This window comes from Pleurodeles waltl, chromosome 4_2, assembly GCF_031143425.1.
Source record: "Pleurodeles waltl isolate 20211129_DDA chromosome 4_2, aPleWal1.hap1.20221129, whole genome shotgun sequence".
NCBI lineage: Eukaryota > Metazoa > Chordata > Amphibia > Caudata > Salamandridae > Pleurodeles > Pleurodeles waltl.
Genome location: NC_090443.1, coordinates 519,128,316 through 519,144,833, shown reverse-complemented (window position 1 = coordinate 519,144,833; position 16,518 = coordinate 519,128,316). Strand labels below are relative to the sequence as shown.

Below are 16,518 nucleotides of genomic sequence, written 5' to 3'. Positions count from 1 at the left end.
TAAATACACTCACCTGCCCCATTTAAATGTATGCCAGGTACTCTAACTCACCATAACCCACTATGGGGACTAATCAATCATGCTGCTCTGGAATTCTTTTGAGTACCAAGCCAACTGAGTACTACTAGGATTATTCTCTCTAAAAGGACTGATGTATGACTGCATCTGCAATACTCACTTTACATGCCACCCTTTCTTTAAGAAGAGGGTGTAGATGTATATAAGATGTATATAAGATGGTCAAAGATTAGGCAACACAGAATGATGTAAGTTCCCAATTTACTAGCTGATCATGTCACAAAGGACTTGCATGGTCTCCTCGGGTTTACTGCATTTGCTTAGCATTTTTCTTTGGGATGTGCCTCATGCCCTTTTCAGATGGTGTCCCTCTTCCGCACAGCATATCAGTGAGCTAAACATATTAGATGTGTAATACAATCTTTTTGGGAAAGAGAATGATTCACTTGTATCTATATATGTGTACTTAATAGCAAATCTATCTGTGAAGACAGTAGTCGCAAGAGACACAATAACAATTAAGGACACAAGTGAAACTTGTTAGCTTTTAAAAGGGTGTCCTGCAGGAAAGGGCGTTGCTATATAGTGATTGAGAGGACAAGACTTTCTTGGAGTTGGTATGTCTTCAGTGAAGTCCTGGAAAAAGAATGAAAGTGCCATGAATTGCATTTTAGGAAACGTTACCATACAATATTTTTATGACAAAACATATTTATGTACTGTTGGTTCTCCCATATTATAATAATTTGTTTATTCATGATATTGTGGTATATATTTACCTACACTTCTTCATTCAGATTCATGCATAATGTATTGCGTTAAAAAAACTGTCCTTGTTACTGTTGTTCTCTTTACACTGGCTATTTTTGCTATACTTTCTCATTTATGGATTTCCACACATGGCCGGGGAACCCAGAATTCTCTCTTAAGATGTTTTACCATGTGTGAGTGTATGAAAGTACCATCTTCCTTGGCATGTTACCCCCATTGTTCACATGTATGTCAGTATGTTTTTGCCTGTCTCACTGGGATCCTGCTGGTCAGGACCCCAGTGCTCATAGTTTGTGGCCTAATGTGTGTGTCTGTGTAGTGCCTAACTGTGTCACTGAGGCTCTGCTAACCAGAACCTCAGTGCGTATGCTCTCTATGCTTTTAAATTTGTCACTGCAGGCCAGTGACTTTATTTACCAATTTCAATTGGCATATTGGACCCCCTTATAAGTCCCTTCTATATGGTACCTAGGTACCCAGGGCATTGGGGTTCCAGGAGATCCATATGGGCTGCATCATTTCTTTTGCCACCCATAGGGAGCTCAGACAAACCTTTACACAGGACTGCCACTGCAGCCTGCGTGAAATAGTGCACACACGATTTCACAGCCATTTTCACTGCACTTAAGTAACTTATAAGTCACCTATATGTCTAACCTTCACTTGCTGAAGGTTAGTTGCAAAGTTACTAAGTGTGAGGGCACTAGCAAAAGTGTCCCCACATAGTTCAGGGCCATTTCCCTGGAATTTGTGAGTGTGGGGACGCCACTACACGTGTGCACTACATATAGGTCAATACCTATATGTAGCTTCACAGTGGTAACTCCGAATATGGACATGTAACATGTCTAAGAACATGGAATTGTCCCCCCATTCCAAATCTGATATTGGGGAGCCAATTCCGTGGATCCTGGACGCCTCAACATGGACCCCCAGTACTGCCAAATCAGCTCTATGAGGCTTGCACTGCAGCTACAGCTGCTGTCGCTTCACAGACAGGGTTCTGCCTTCCTGGGGTCAGGGCAGCCCCGTCCCAGGAAGGCTGAACAAAGCATTTCCACTGAGAGCAGGGTGTTACACCCTCTCCCTTTGGAAATAAGTGTTACAGGCTGGGGAGGGGTAGCCTCCCCCAGCCTCTGGAAATGCTTTGAAGGGCACAGATGTGCCCTCCTTGCATAAACCAGTCTACATCGGTTCAGGGACCCTTTCTCCCCTGCTCTGGTGGGAAACTGGACAAAGGAAAGGAGAGTGACCACTCCCCTGTCCATCACCAGCCCAGGGATGGTGCCCAGAGCTCCTCCAGTGTGTCCCAGACTTCAGCCATCTTGCTTTGCAAGGTGTGGGGGAACTCTGGAGGGCTCTGAGTGGCCAGTGCCAGCAGGTGACGTCAGAGACCCCTCCTGATGGATCCATACCTGATAAGGTAGCCATTCCCCCTCTCAGGGCTATTTAGGGTCTCTCCTGTGGGTTCTCTTCAGATTCTGCTTGCAAGTTTCCTTCAGGAATCCTCTGCAACAACTTCAGTATCCTCTGACCTCGGATCAACCGCAGCCTGCTCCAAGAAACACTGTAACTGCAATAAAGTGTCTACAAGAGACACTTTTCTTCAGCAACCTCAGCTCCATGTCAGCAACTGCAACAGTTTCCACAGTGTGAATGCACTGGGGACTACCTGTCTTCATCCTGCACCAGAAGAACCAAAGAAATCTCCCGTGGAGTGACGGAATCACTCCCCTGCTTCAAGCAGGCACCTTCCAAGACGACGACTGGTACCCTGGAACTCCTCTCACGGTGGCGAGCCTGCTCCTAAGGACACAAAGGGTGGACATCATCGACGTAGACTGTCCTGAGGTCCTGCTGATGCAATTTGGAGGAGGGAAGACCTTGCCTTCCCTGAGAACAACAGTACCCCTGTGTTTTGTGTCTTTTTTGTCTCCTGAGGCCTCTGTGCACTCTTTACAAAATTCCTTTGTGCACAGCCTGGCCCAGGTCCCCACCACTCCACCCTGCGATGCTCAACTCACTGAGTTGTTCTCCGGCGGTGTGGGACCTTCTTTTGGAGTGCTGCATCAACCACATTTTGCACCTCCTTTGTACCCAGATCCTGCAGGTACTGGGGGTGCTGGCTGGCATCCTGAGGGCTCTCTGAAGTGCTGAGAGCCCTCTCTTCCTCCTCACACAGAGTTGAGGTCTCTCCTGGGTCCATCCAGCGCCATTTTAATGAAAAATTCACTTTTTCTGTAGCCAAGGCTTGTTGGCGCCTTCCAACACAAAATCTTGTCTGCAATGATCTTCACACTGTGGGACATCTTTTGCATCATGTAGGAACCCACTGGCATCTTCCTAGGGTGCATTTCTGCAGTCTTCTACTAACCAGGAACTCTTCTTTTGCACCCTCTTCTGGGTTGGCAGGGGCTCCTATCCACCTTGGAACTTCCTTTTTTTAGCGCCTTGTTGAGGGCAGGCCTTAAGGGACCTGTGGGCGCAGTTACATGGTCTCTGACCATGGAAGCAGTCCACATGTGCCCTTCCCTGCCCCCAGGGGCACCCCCTGCCACCCTTGCCCACTCCTGGAGGACACCCATGGATGGGGGGACCCATCCCAGGTAAAAAAAAAGCAAATTATGTGTCATGGGGTGGGGGCCTAACTTGGGCCCCCCTACATGCCACTCTGCCCAATGACCATGCCCAGGGGACCAAAGTCCCCTGGGCATGGCCATTGGGCAGGGGGCATGATTCCTGTCTTTCCTAAGACAGGAGTCATTTCAAAGGGGGTTGTGCGTCAAAAAATGGCGCAAGTCCGGGTAGAGCCATGATTTTTTACTCTAACCTGACTTGCACCATTTTTGGACGCACAATCCCCATTCTTCCCTACGACTGCGTTGCCCGGTTACAGTCATTTTATTGGACTCTAACCAGGCCGCAGCGCCGGCTAGCGTCAATCCATAAATAAGGCGTCCGCCTGGCACGTTGGAATGGCGTTAGCCGGCGGAAACTTTTTGACGCAAATCAGCGCTGGCGCTGGTTTGCATCAAAAAGTAAAAATATGGGCCCAAGATCCTTATTAGGCTGTGTAGAGATGTTTGTTGCCTTCATATTTATTCACTTTTCTAGGAGAGTGCTTAATAAGGGACCTTTACTCATGGGTCTCTGGGAGGTTTAATTTTATGTGGGTACTGAGCTTACATATGTATAGCCATTAGGAGAACCATTGAGACCTATGTCTCTTCTTTCCACTCTCCGTGTTCCAAAAGCTATAACCATGTGCTCTATATCCTAAGAAAAATCAACTGGGTTTGGCCAAAGTCTTGGCATATATCAAAAGTGTTTGTTTGTCTGTATCAGATGATGGCCCAGTTCCTCAGTGCATAATAGGCTTGTCTTCAAGTATTATCGCTCTTGGTCCAGTAGAGTTCCTAAAGTTTAAGTGTTACCCAGTTTTCATTTCACAGCCCGTTGAGACTTGTGTTTTCTTCATGGTAATTTCAGTGTAACTTGGTGGGCAAATGGAGTAGTGGTTATCAGGACTTCGCTGCCATTCTGGCAACGGAGGGGCAGTGATTGTGCTGAATTCCAATTAAATAAAGTATGCCTTCAGCCTGCAAAGGGGTAAAACTAGTATCAAACTCTCTGGATTGTCTTCGGGATGTAGGTTGTGACAGTGAGGCTACTGTCAAGAAGGAAATTGAGAGACTTGGCATACATAATTCAAGGTTTCGTGGCTGAAGCTGTCAAATGATTCATTAATGTCGACCCTCCTTAAACTCAAATGTGTTTGTTGGCACAAACAAACAGGTCAAACTTTATTTACAGATGATTCAGCTTCAAGCAGACCTTGGATGTCCAGGGTTGGATGTTGGTACATCAGATATGAGACCTTAAAGTAGAACTGGTAATCATCTGCATAATGCTGGATACCAATGATCATTATAGTCACAACTATGTCAAGGTGATCTGTGTAGAATTTGAAGATGCTTGATGTTATCTGGACCCTTGAGACGCATCTCAGTTCATGGGTATTGGATGCAATCTTTAACTGTACACTTTAAAGTGCTGATATCCTTCACACAAGTAGGATGAGAACCTGTAGGACAGTCTTGTCAAAGCCCATAGAGGAATGCAAGGGTGTTGAGCAGGACTTGATGGTCAAACATGTTAAGCTCTTCAAGGAGGACCAGGTGACCAGATTTGCCACTGTGGGGGGCACTGCTAGCAACATGGTTGATTGCTGATTCTGTACGTAGTGCAGCTTGAATTCTAAGTGATAATCCTGAAAGAAGACATTGGTTTTGATTTTCCCATGTATTTTGGATGCAGCAGGAAGAGGGCATGGGTAGGGGCGGATGGAATAGGTTGTGAGTTGTGGTGCTCCCCGTTGAACTCCACCATCCTGGGACATTCACCACATAATATGCCCAAACTGGCTCAGAACCCCATGCCAACCAGGCTCACAACACATGGGTGACCTGTTGCTGAGATATTGTGGCAAGTGCACAGTGTTTGCTATCCAGAGAGTCAACCCGCATTACTGACTACCATGATGGTGACTCAGTGGAATTGCTGAATCTGAGGAGGGGTGAAGCGCAGCCCTCATCAACTGACCTGAATGAGCTGGAGGGGCTGGGCACCGACAGTGGCCACAAGTGTACCTGACCATAGAGTGGATGCGGGTGCAACAGGCCGTACAGCTCCCCAAGTGAGGAGGGATTGAGGAGTGTTGAAGCTTAAAGCCACGGGCCGTGGTGTCCGGTAGTGAGCTGGGCCCTGCCGTAAACAGAATGAAGTGGAGGTGAGGAGGAGACGTCCTACCGCCACTGGTGGAGGATCTGGTTTGTGCTCCGGAAGTGGCCAATGTGCAGCCTGCAGACTCTCCTGGAGGTGGCCTGTATTGTCAGGCGGTATTTTTTTCCCTCCAGCACTGCAGTCAGCCCTAATTTAACTGCTGGCGGGCCTGCCCTGGCCCCATGGCTGCCTGAATCTGCCTGCCAGCTACATGAGGAGAACTCCTTTTCCCTGAGGTGCCTTGCAACCATCAGCACCATGAGGGCCTACAACTGACTTGGCGGTGGGAGGTAGCTGCCATTTGGAGTACTGTAGGAGCCTGTGGCCGCTACCAGGCACTGGGAGTGACTTGCGGAGAGTAAACACAAGACTATGGGAGCCATGCCTTCAAAACTGGCATGCACTGGTGAGCTGGTATGACCTGGACCTGCAGAGGCTCAGGAACTGGAAGCATCCACCTTTGGCAGCATGTGCTGAGGGACTTCCCAGGGCTTGGGCTGTGAGTGGAGCAGAAGGTCTTCGTGGAGCGAAAGTTCTTATCGGGGGTGTACATCCCAGATCCTTCCATTGCCAGGAGCTGCAGCAGACCTCTAGCTTGATACACAAACCATCAGGTGAATTGGGCCACCACGGACCCCCAACAGTTGGGGGGCTACTGACCCATTTTCTGCCACTGTTGAACCCACTGCCAAGTCCAGAGTGGAAGGTATATTTCTGAAGCCTATGAAGTGGGGAGAGGGTCCCAGCAGGGCTGCCCCCTCACCCCATTATTGTTTGCCATCAAAGTTAAACCACTGGCCGGTAGTGCACTGTCTGGCATGGCATATTCGGGTCCAGATATAAAGGGCATCTCATACTACTCTGCCCCCTATGCAGAAGACATGCTGCTGTTCCTGCGGAATGCAAATGAGGACCTACCACATGTGATCGCTCTTTGGGAACGCTGTGATTCAGTTGCCAAAAATCCTGCTTATTACACCTATGCAAGTTGCACCCCAACCTCGAGACCTACGCAGACTTTCCTGGGAGTGGACATGCCTAAAGTATCTTGGGTTCTAGATTTACCATGACTCCTCTGACCTCCGAGAGGGTAATATAGGTATGGCTGTTGGGAATCTCTGTGCCAGATTAGGCTTCATGAAGACCCTGCCACTGTCTGTTGCGGACTGGTTTGCGGTAGTGAAGATGGTGGCACTGCCTCAATTGTTGTACTTCTTCTCCATGTTGCCCATTATTTTTCTCAAAGGGTCTTCCGGGCATTAGACTTGTTAAAGATCGAACTTGTATGGGGGACAGGTAGGCAACGAGTGGCATCAACTAAACTACAATACTCCAGAGTTGAGGGGGACTGGCAGCCTTGGATTTCGGGGCCTACTAACTGGTGGTGCAACTCCAATGGTTTGTTTAATGGATTTATTCTTGGAGATAACCAGGGGAGGCTGCCATGGGGACACTGCTGAGTCTATGCATACTATACCAGATCCTCCTGAATCCAAGGAGACTGCTTCGGGAGCGTCCCACTGACCTGCAAGTCGTTTGACACTTCTGACGCAATTACCTCCAAAGCACCCATGTTGGCATGCCACACATGCTGGACATCCCACTGCGGGGACTAGAGTATATATTCTGGGGTAAAGGGTTGGGGTGGTTTAGCAGAATGTCACGCCTACGAGGTGAACTGTGGTGAGGACTTCTTCAGGGATGGGAACTTTTAGCATTTGATGACTTATCCACCTGTTTTGATATTCCTAGGGGTCAGTTTTTAATGCACCAGGTGGTAATCGCTCACGGTCATTGCCACTGGGGTACAGGCACAGAAGAGCCCCACAACGCAAAACCTGTGCCAGGTCCTGTGCACCACGTTGGACCATATCAAGGAGGTAACATGTCTAGATGTTGCTACACCTTTGGTGGGGCTGCAAGAAAAATGAGAAGAAGAAGACTTTGCACTCCCAATCATGGAAGCGGAATGGGCTAGGATACTTGTGTGCACTTATACTGTGTCCAGGAATGCCAGATTTAAGTTGATTAGCTTTGTTTTTTTTCACAGGGCATATCTCACCCTAGGCAAAATTATTCAGCTCTTCCGAGCTGCTGACGTGGCCTGCCCTGGATGTAGGGGAACAGGAGGCAGAGATGTTTTACCTGGTGTGGTCTTTCCCCCTCTTGGTGGATTACTAGAGAGAAGTGGTGAACTGCCTTAACAAAGTAACCCAGAGATGAATCCCTTGGACACCCCTAACATGCTTACTAGGGGGATACCCCAGACCTGCTAGATGAAAGATTACTTCAAGGTTTATAGACTTAGTCCTGGTCTTAGCTAAACGTGAGATCACCATGCACTGGAAAGCCACTAGGAGCCCCAGATTTGCGAAATGGAGAGAGAAACGTATCCAGTGGGTGGGGTATGAGAGCACAGTGTTACTCAGGGTAATGAGAAGGGGCTCAATAGATGTAACCCGGGCCTGGGACTACCTAGTGGATTGCCTAGGGGAACTGAGGTTGATATCCTCATTATTTTACCAGGACTGCACCCTGCACTGGAAGACAGAAGGTCATAGAGGCACCTTCTTTTCATACCTTGTGTGGCTGGAAGTGTCATGATTGTGCGCATATCCTAACTAGCTCCAGGCCTCAACTGGTGCTCTATGTTTTGTCAGACTGTTGGGCGAGGGCAAAGGGGCGTTGGAAGCGGAGATGAGGTGGGGGAAATTACTGTATGAACCTCGAGGGGTTGTTCCACACCACACGTACCGTCCATTACTTTGTTACCAACCGTTGATATTTATCACACTGATCTGCTTACTACAGCTTCGTGCACCTGTAATTCCACTTCTTTGCCCTGATGAACTTGGCTGTGGTGTGTTTGTTTTATTTGAAATATCAATAAAAATCTGTTTAAAAAATCTTGTTTTTTTTAATGATCTACTTGAAATGCAAAGCAGATATTCAGTTAGCAATTAGCGTTCTTTAACTGCGCACTGATCTTTCCTTGGAATGTAAAGATAATAAACAGTTGGTAATATGTGTTCTTTATAAGTGCAATGATCTGTTCAGTCTTATAGATGTAGGAGACGGAATTCACCTTGGGTGATGGAGAATTGGTTTGAATGGATCGCCAGTGATAAATTTAACTATAGAATACGGGATGATGTCTTCTTTCTAAAATGTATTCTTAAGGGAGCTATCAGAGGTGAGGCTGGTGACGTGTATCCGCATTTGGGTGCGATTTCAGTGACAAGATTGAGCTTCTGAATCTTATACATTTTATTCTTAAAGAGCCTACTGAATTTGCTGCACTTGTCGGTGGTGTGTTGTAATAGTGGATCCAGTTTAAGTTGACACAATGTTTGTTGTCTTTTAAGCGAGCTCGCTTTCTATAGGTGTTCAAGTTGAAGGTGCTATTGTAGTACGTTACTTTGTCTAGGAAGTTGTGGGTTCAGCATGAGATGTGGAGCGTTTTAAGGTTTGAAAGCTTCATGAGCAGTGATTTTCACAGTTTCTTCTCCTGTTTCTGAGAGGTGCCTTTCTGTTTGGGAGTTTAAGAGTAAGAGATGGATGAATGCTTTGTGTTTGAGTGGGAGAGTGTACAATTGCTTGGAACATGTGGTTGAGGGCATCAACTTGTGTTTTGACATCACAGAAAGAGCACTTGTGCCCAGCGGTTTAACCTTGTCAGGCCTTAATAAAGAGCACTGATGCCTTCCGATTATTTAAACAAATGTGACGAACATGATGAAAAATTTGGAAACCTGTCTGCCCTGGCTTACACTTCTTTGCATGAGCATGATCATGGTTATAATGTTGACATTTACAAAGCTGTACATCAGGTAGTCAATGAATACATATATTAGCTGGAAGCATATACAGAGGTACATTATTTTTAATAGGGTTCTGACTTTACCTCCGGCTATGGATGTTAGATTCTAAACATCAAAACCCTTACTGCCTCATTTTTAAATGTGGTGGGTGGTCCACTAGCCCAGGGAGGTCAGTGGAGTCTATGGTCTCTGCTCCCAGATGGAGGACTGCCCACCAGGCGGGGAGAACCCTGTCTTCTTGTCTCTGTGACTTCAGTGGAGCAACCCATGAGGCTGCTCCATTGAAAGCACTGATTCTTTGCCAAATAAGTACTATGTTTGATCCTCCTTATCTGAAAGCATTTTGTTCTAGCAGGGATGAACCCCCCAAAGTGAGAGTTTGTCCTTGTAGAACAAAATAACAATAGCCCTGACACAATCAGAGTTTTCTCCCTGCATGTCGGAGTCACTTTGTGATTTCATTATTAAGGACTCTCTCATATGGTGGTCTCAGTTAGGGAACTACTGACATTCCTATACACCCTAAACTGGATGGACCACTCACAGCTAAGTCCTGATGGTTTTGTAGTAGACAGTCCACCAGGGCACAGTTTGTGCTAGCAGATCCAGCTGAAGTTCTGCTGGTGGAAACCAGCATTCCCCATATCTAAATGAGGTGCAGGAGAATGTTGCATCCACCATTCCATCCTTTCATGGTAGATCCACACTTCTACCAAACTCTAAATGACTTGCTATCAGCAATTTACAGCTCTAACACTAAACTGACAGACTGCACTACCTCTAGATCACATCTATTTTGAATGAACAAATATGGGAAAAAATAAATTAAAACAAAGTATTCCCATTTAACCATTTTATTTTGATTCAAATGCATGTGGATGTGTTCATTAAAGAAAACACTATATTCCAAGAATGGGAGAGTGAGAAGTGACAGAGAGTTAGCTCACCTTCCCAAACATCTAACCGTTCAAAAACAAACAGGAAGGACCCCCTAGTGTGCTTACCTTACCTGTCCGTATCCGCCCAAATGGATCATCCTTGTAACACCATAGGGTGATCTCCTTAGGCAGGTACGGAGAGGTAGGATAAGCACAGTGGTGGTTCCCTCGTGTTGTTTTTAATGCATGAAAGAAAACATAGAAAATGCTCATTCTTCAGTTTTTACACATTCAAACACCAAGGGGCATATTTATACTCTGTTTGCGCCGGAATTGTGTTGTTTTTTTTACGCAATTCCGACGCAAAACTAACTCCATATTTATACTTTGGCGTTAGACGCGTCTAGCGCCAAAGTCCATGGAGTTTGCGTCATTTTTTAGCGTGGACACCTACTTTGCGTTAATGAGATGCAAGGTAGGCGTTCCCGTCTAAAAAATTGACTCCGAGGCATGTGCGCCGTATTTACACTCCCGGGCAAAATTCACGCCCGGGAGTGGGCGGGTCAAAAAAAATGACGTACGGCCGCTTTTGCGCCGTTTTTTAGCGCCTGGAAAAGGCAGGCGTTAAGGGACCTGTGGGCTCTGAAGGAGCCCAGAGGTGCCCTCCCATGCCCCCAGGGACACCCCCTGTCACCCTTGCCCACCCCAGGAGGACACCCAAGGCTGGAGGGACCCATACCAGGGACATTAAGGTAAGTTCAGGTAAGTGTTTTTATTTTTATTTTTTTGTGGCATAGGGGGGCCTGATTTGTGCCCCCCTACATGCCACTATGCCCAATGACCATGCCCAGGGGACAGAAGTCCCCTGGGCATGGCCATTGGGCAAGGGGGCATGACTCCTGTCTTTGCTAAGACAGGAGTCATTTCTATGGGGGTTGGGAGTCGCAAAAAATGGCGCAAATCGGGTTGAGGCGAAAAATTTGCCTCAGCCTGACTTGCCCCATTTTTTGTCGCCCAAGCTCCATATCCCCCTACGCCGGCGCTGCCTGGTGTACGTCGTTTTTTTCCACGCACACCAGGCAGCGCCGGCGGCTAACGCCGGCTAACGTCATTGATTAAATACGGCGCCCGCATGGCGCTTCAGAATGGCGTTAGTCAGTGCTAATTTTTTTGACACAAAACTGCGTTAGCGCAGTTTTGCGTCAAAAAGTGTAAATATGGCCCCAAGACTCTTCAATTCAAAGTGGACCTTTTAGATGTGCCTAAGCGTGTTGCTTTTCAGCTCAAAGCTTACAAAATGTGTTTGCCGCTCTATAAGCCCAAAGGAGAAAAAAAAGAAAAAAATCAGTATGTGATACCCTTTATTGGTCTGACATGAATATAAACATTACAGGTTTGTAAATGGGAGACAAATTTGGCTAAATCAAATTCTTCATCACGTGCTTAGAAAATTGCCTTCACATTTTTAAAAACATGAAAGCCAGAATCAATTGCCTACTGCTCCCTGCAGATAGAAGATATGTATCTGGTGGTTTAGAAAATAACGTTTTACATAATATTTTGGCTTGGGCAGTAGTACACTAGCACATCACAGCCCAGTGAGCGATTGCAAGTGAAATATATCTATGGTTCAATCTAAAAAAGACCCCAAATAAAATCATAAACCTCATGTCACAATTTTATCCTAACCTTGAAACCTTTAAAAAAATGTTCTTCTTAGCATAATCACTCAACTACGTTGTGTGTTGTCCATTAAAAGCCTTTACCATGCTATTGTGTCCTATACTGGCTCATAGACTACATTAGAATGTTTGACGTATTTTTCCTTGGCTCAATGACAGGTACGCAGAATGATGAAAGATGTTTTATCCTTGTGCAAAACGGTTGTCTTAACCTCTCCTCAGCAGATTTTGATTACAAAAATGTAGGGGGCCATGCTTATATGTTTTCTTTCATAATCTTGTAATCACACTACTGGGGGTGTGGCCACTGGAATATTCACTGAAGCAGTGACAGTAAAAGGGGTGTACTTGCTCCACAGGTCATGGGGGTCTATAGAGTATGACATGGAAGAAGACATTATTCCCACAAAAGAAAAACAGCAGCTACAAGAAATGGCAAGAAGAGAACTTGGAGCAATTGAAATATTTTCATGTTGTTAGACTTGGGCACGGCTCGTGTTCTTGTGGCTCGGTCTGTTCGCTCCCATTGGCCCAGTATTGCTTTCCTGGCTCCATCCCACTTGCCCGGCCCAGTCAGGCGGAACTGGTAGGGACTGGCAGGCCCAAAGAAAACCTCCCAGGCCAGTCTTGGATCTGTCAGGAAGAGGTAGAGAAGGTTCACCTTTGCTCCAAAGAAGGAAGACACCTCATCCATGTAGACGATGTAATCAGTTTGTAAAGTGTCTGACAAGCCAAACCTAGGAATATAAAATAAACAATGGTATCTCAATAGAGGACAATATTCGCAGACAATGATACATCTTTTTACATTCGATACATCATACCTATGCATAAATCTATATAGCTTACATTTGAAAAGTGCAAAAAGCTGTGGCAATAAGGAGCACCGTGAATGCATCATCAGTATATTTAATATGTATATTTTCTTTACTTTTAATATTCCATCGAATTTACAATAACATTCTAATTAACAATAAAACATAAAAAAAAGTGCATACAAACAGTAGCATATATTGAGTGAATCCGGCAAATGGAATAAAACAATTGCATCAGATCACATTGGAATCCTCCGTTTGAGCGACACTGGGATAATGTATTGTTGACATGTGGTTGGCTAACCAGGGCAAACAAAACAACATATGCATTAAATCTTTTGCTGGACAGGAGCAGTGAGTACAGTTTCTTCCTGGAATGGAGGAAAGGCTGGACCACTAGTAGTCAGCCATTTGTTAACCTCCAGACAAAAAACTTGCACAGTTATCTGATTTACTTGATTTTCATGTAATGTTTAAAATCATAAATGCAGCTCTGTGCCTTGATACATCTTTTGATCCATTGTTCAAAACTATCCTTAGGCATATCATAATTTGGTAAATTGAGATTAAAAGAGAAATTCTTTGCAGCATTTTATTACAGCGAGGTAAAGAATGGTTAGTCTCATAGCACAGACATGGCTGCATTGACAATGTGCTTGTGAGAAAGTCATCCTTTTTGCCCTTGTACCCCCCATTTTTGTGGACTGATACTGCTGGTTACTGACTATGATTGCACCCTGGGCTCTGCTAAGCAGGTCAAGGCCCAGTGCTCTGGTTAAAAGGTACATGGTAATTAGGTGTAATTACAATTCGTACTGACAACCTCTCTGTAGGTCCTTAGTATATGGTAGAGCATGTAGGGTTAGAGGTCCAGCAGATTTAATGCACTTCACTACACACTGCTGTGTTGCTTATTGTCATTCTAAAAGTCAGAGCTGCTTTGCGGGCTGCTTTTAAATTAAAATTAAATGCAAATTCAATTTTGGAATTAATGGTACGTCCAAAGTCCTAAACTACCATATTTTTACATATGTCACCCCAAGGTCTCACATTGGTGCCCCAGTGGTAGGGTGCCTTGTAAATATAAATAGGTACTTTATTAAAGATGTTTTATATGTCCTGGTGAGGATAAAACTGCCAATTCAGTGTTTCCCCGTTGCAGTGAATTAGCTTTATAGGCTAACATGGGAAGGCTTTATTTTAAATTAATAAAGTCTTACTTTTGACAGAAGTGAGCTAAAATTTCATTCAATATATCACATTAATAGTTAGAATAAATCCAACAACACTTTATTATAACTATTACAGGACATTTACCTAAAATCAGCCCTGTCGTAGCCTTTCCTGATTGGATGGCCTTTGACAGGCTGTGCCAAGTTACCTTAGTGAGATGTGAAGTGGCTTGGGCTGAAACAAAGGCACCATTTGATGGGAGGAGAACTGCAACAACAGATGGGAGAGCAGGAAGGGAGCTTTGTGGCCAAACTGGTCTTGAAATGATGGAAAGACAGTTAAGACAGGCACCAGACCTCCCCCATTGTCTGCACCTTCAGCCAGATGAATTAGCAGAGGGGCTAGAAGGAGAGTGTTAGGGAACGTTAGCGACACCAGTGGGTTGCGTTAGTCAGACCATAAGCTCCAGGAGAGATTTTCTCCATTTTGGATTTTTAGAGAACGGTGCTTTCTGGGACAATAATATGCCACACCTTGGAGGAAGTTGTCATACATGTGGGTGGCACCCTGCATCCTATTGGTCAGGAGGGCCCCCTGCTGGATAAATATGAGAGAGCTGCCAAGCAAGTCAGATCCCTGCCTTGAAACTACAAAAAGAAGGACTGCCCTGCTGGACCACTGGACTGCACATCAAAGGACTGCACTCTTAAGGACTGCACCTGCTGCACATTTTGGTCTTCAACCCAAAAGGGATTTTGCCTTGCTTTGGAACTGGAAGGAGTTGACTCCCTGAAAGCACCAGGTTAAAAGAGCTCCACTTGTATTACCTCCACTCAGAGAAACCCAGCTGAACACCTTGAGCTGGACTTAGAAGGATTTAGCCAGGGGCATTATTGGAGTGGTAGTCCTGACTTCCCAAGGAGCAACTCAGAGACTCTGGATCCTTGCATTGGTGCCGTGAACACTTTGGAACTCCACCCGGGCCTTCTGGAAGAAGATCCATAATGTTGAGATCATTTGGAGAATTTTAGATAAAAAGCTTCATAAGTGGACCAACCTGCCATCAAGAGTCAAGCCGGCGATATCGAACCGCAACCCACTTGAACTTAAGGTTTGCCACACTGAAGCTCTGGAGTTCTTCGCTGTTGATCAGACTTCCAGGAGTTGACTGAGGCATAGTGCTGAACGAAGCTGCCGTAATGGACTCCAAATCTGGTCTGCTGAAGAGACCCACTTGACGTCGAGAGACAAAGCTCTAAAAAAAGACTAAGGGGCTCATAATGTGTCTGGCAGTCGGAAAAGCCGACTGCCAGACTCGTGGTGAGGAGACCGCCGTGGAGCTGGCAGTCTCTCCACCAGACACATTACAAGGCTTCCACTGGTCTGAGTGGCAGAAACCATGGAGCTGAGGTCAATGCCATCACACAGGGGGCACCCAGGCACCATTGGAATGAGCACTGTCTGCCATGGGCAGTGCAAGGGCCCCCCTGTGGCCCCTGGCACTGGCTTTCTGCCAACTTTTTCATGACAGGGTCCTCGTCATGAAAAGGCTGGCAGAAAGTGGTGTTGTAATCAGCCAGGCGGCACTGAGTTAAGCACCACCATGGCTGGTTACAAGCCCGACTGCCACCACCCCACTGGAATTCATGATCCTGTTGGCGGTCCAATTGCGGTCTGTCCGCCAGGGTTGTAATCTGTTGGTCTGACCACCATCATGATTTAGCTGTCCTAGGTCTGCCAAACTCGTAATTGGGCCCTAAGTCCAAAGGTAATATTTTGACCGAGACATCCGGCTCAGTGTATCTGAATTGGGCTCCATCGTGGTCAGCCTCAAACTTTGACTTGGTCCCAGTCAAGTGCAACCCTATGCCTCCAGTTAGCAGTTCTGACTTTTAAGCAATACAAAGCACATTTTGTGATTAAATGTTTAAAAATGTATATCTCTGGTTCCCTACATTGCACTTTTGTCATTTTGGTGTCATTCTATTCATAAAAATACAACCTATTTCTATAAATTGGTGTGGGAGTTTTATTGTATTTTGTGTCTTACTTATTTTATGTATAGGTGTTTTTAAATGCTTTACACACCTGTCTCCTAAATTAAGTCTGTCTCCTCGCAGCCAAACTACCAAGGGTTGAGTAAGGGTTTTCTTATTGAGACTTTGACTGGACCTTATGTGTGATTGTGGACTTACTGCTTGCTGTAGACACCTACCTGCATCTACTAATAATTGAAATTCCAACAGTGCTGCAAAGGAGTAGAATCAGTTATTCTTAAGTAATACAACAAACGCATAAGTTGTCCAAATTCATGGTATAAAATAGGCACTGATTTATCATGGTGTTGTGTCACCCTTGCACCACATCAGGGACACAAGGGCAACACAACACTAAAGCAAATTTTATTAAGCCACTCAACAACACCTTGTGTAGCCCTACATAGCCTGATAAATCTGGAGTAATGCAAGGCAGCACAACTGCTGCTTTGTGTTACTCTGCCCCAGGGAGGAGTTCCATTGGTGGAGCATGGGTGTTCCCACACATCTATTGATGCATTTTGGAGCATTCCCAGATTTAC

At 45.7% G+C, this 16,518-nt stretch overlaps 1 protein-coding gene across 2 annotated transcripts in view; it reads right to left on the bottom strand.

Moving 5' to 3' along the window:
• Positions 1–11,618: 11,618 nt before the first annotated feature.
• The window catches only part of LOC138293038 (flavin-containing monooxygenase 3-like), a 267,968-nt gene continuing 263,068 nt past the window's right edge, over positions 11,619–16,518 (bottom strand). Inside the window, exon 9 of one of the 2 annotated variants that reach the window (XM_069232019.1) lies at positions 11,619–12,689. In XM_069232019.1, coding sequence (XP_069088120.1) covers positions 12,350–12,689 — 340 coding nt within the window. In that variant the 3' untranslated portion in view covers positions 11,619–12,349. The remainder of the gene's footprint in view (positions 12,690–16,518) is intronic. The other variant, XM_069232020.1, reaches the window with a different exon arrangement.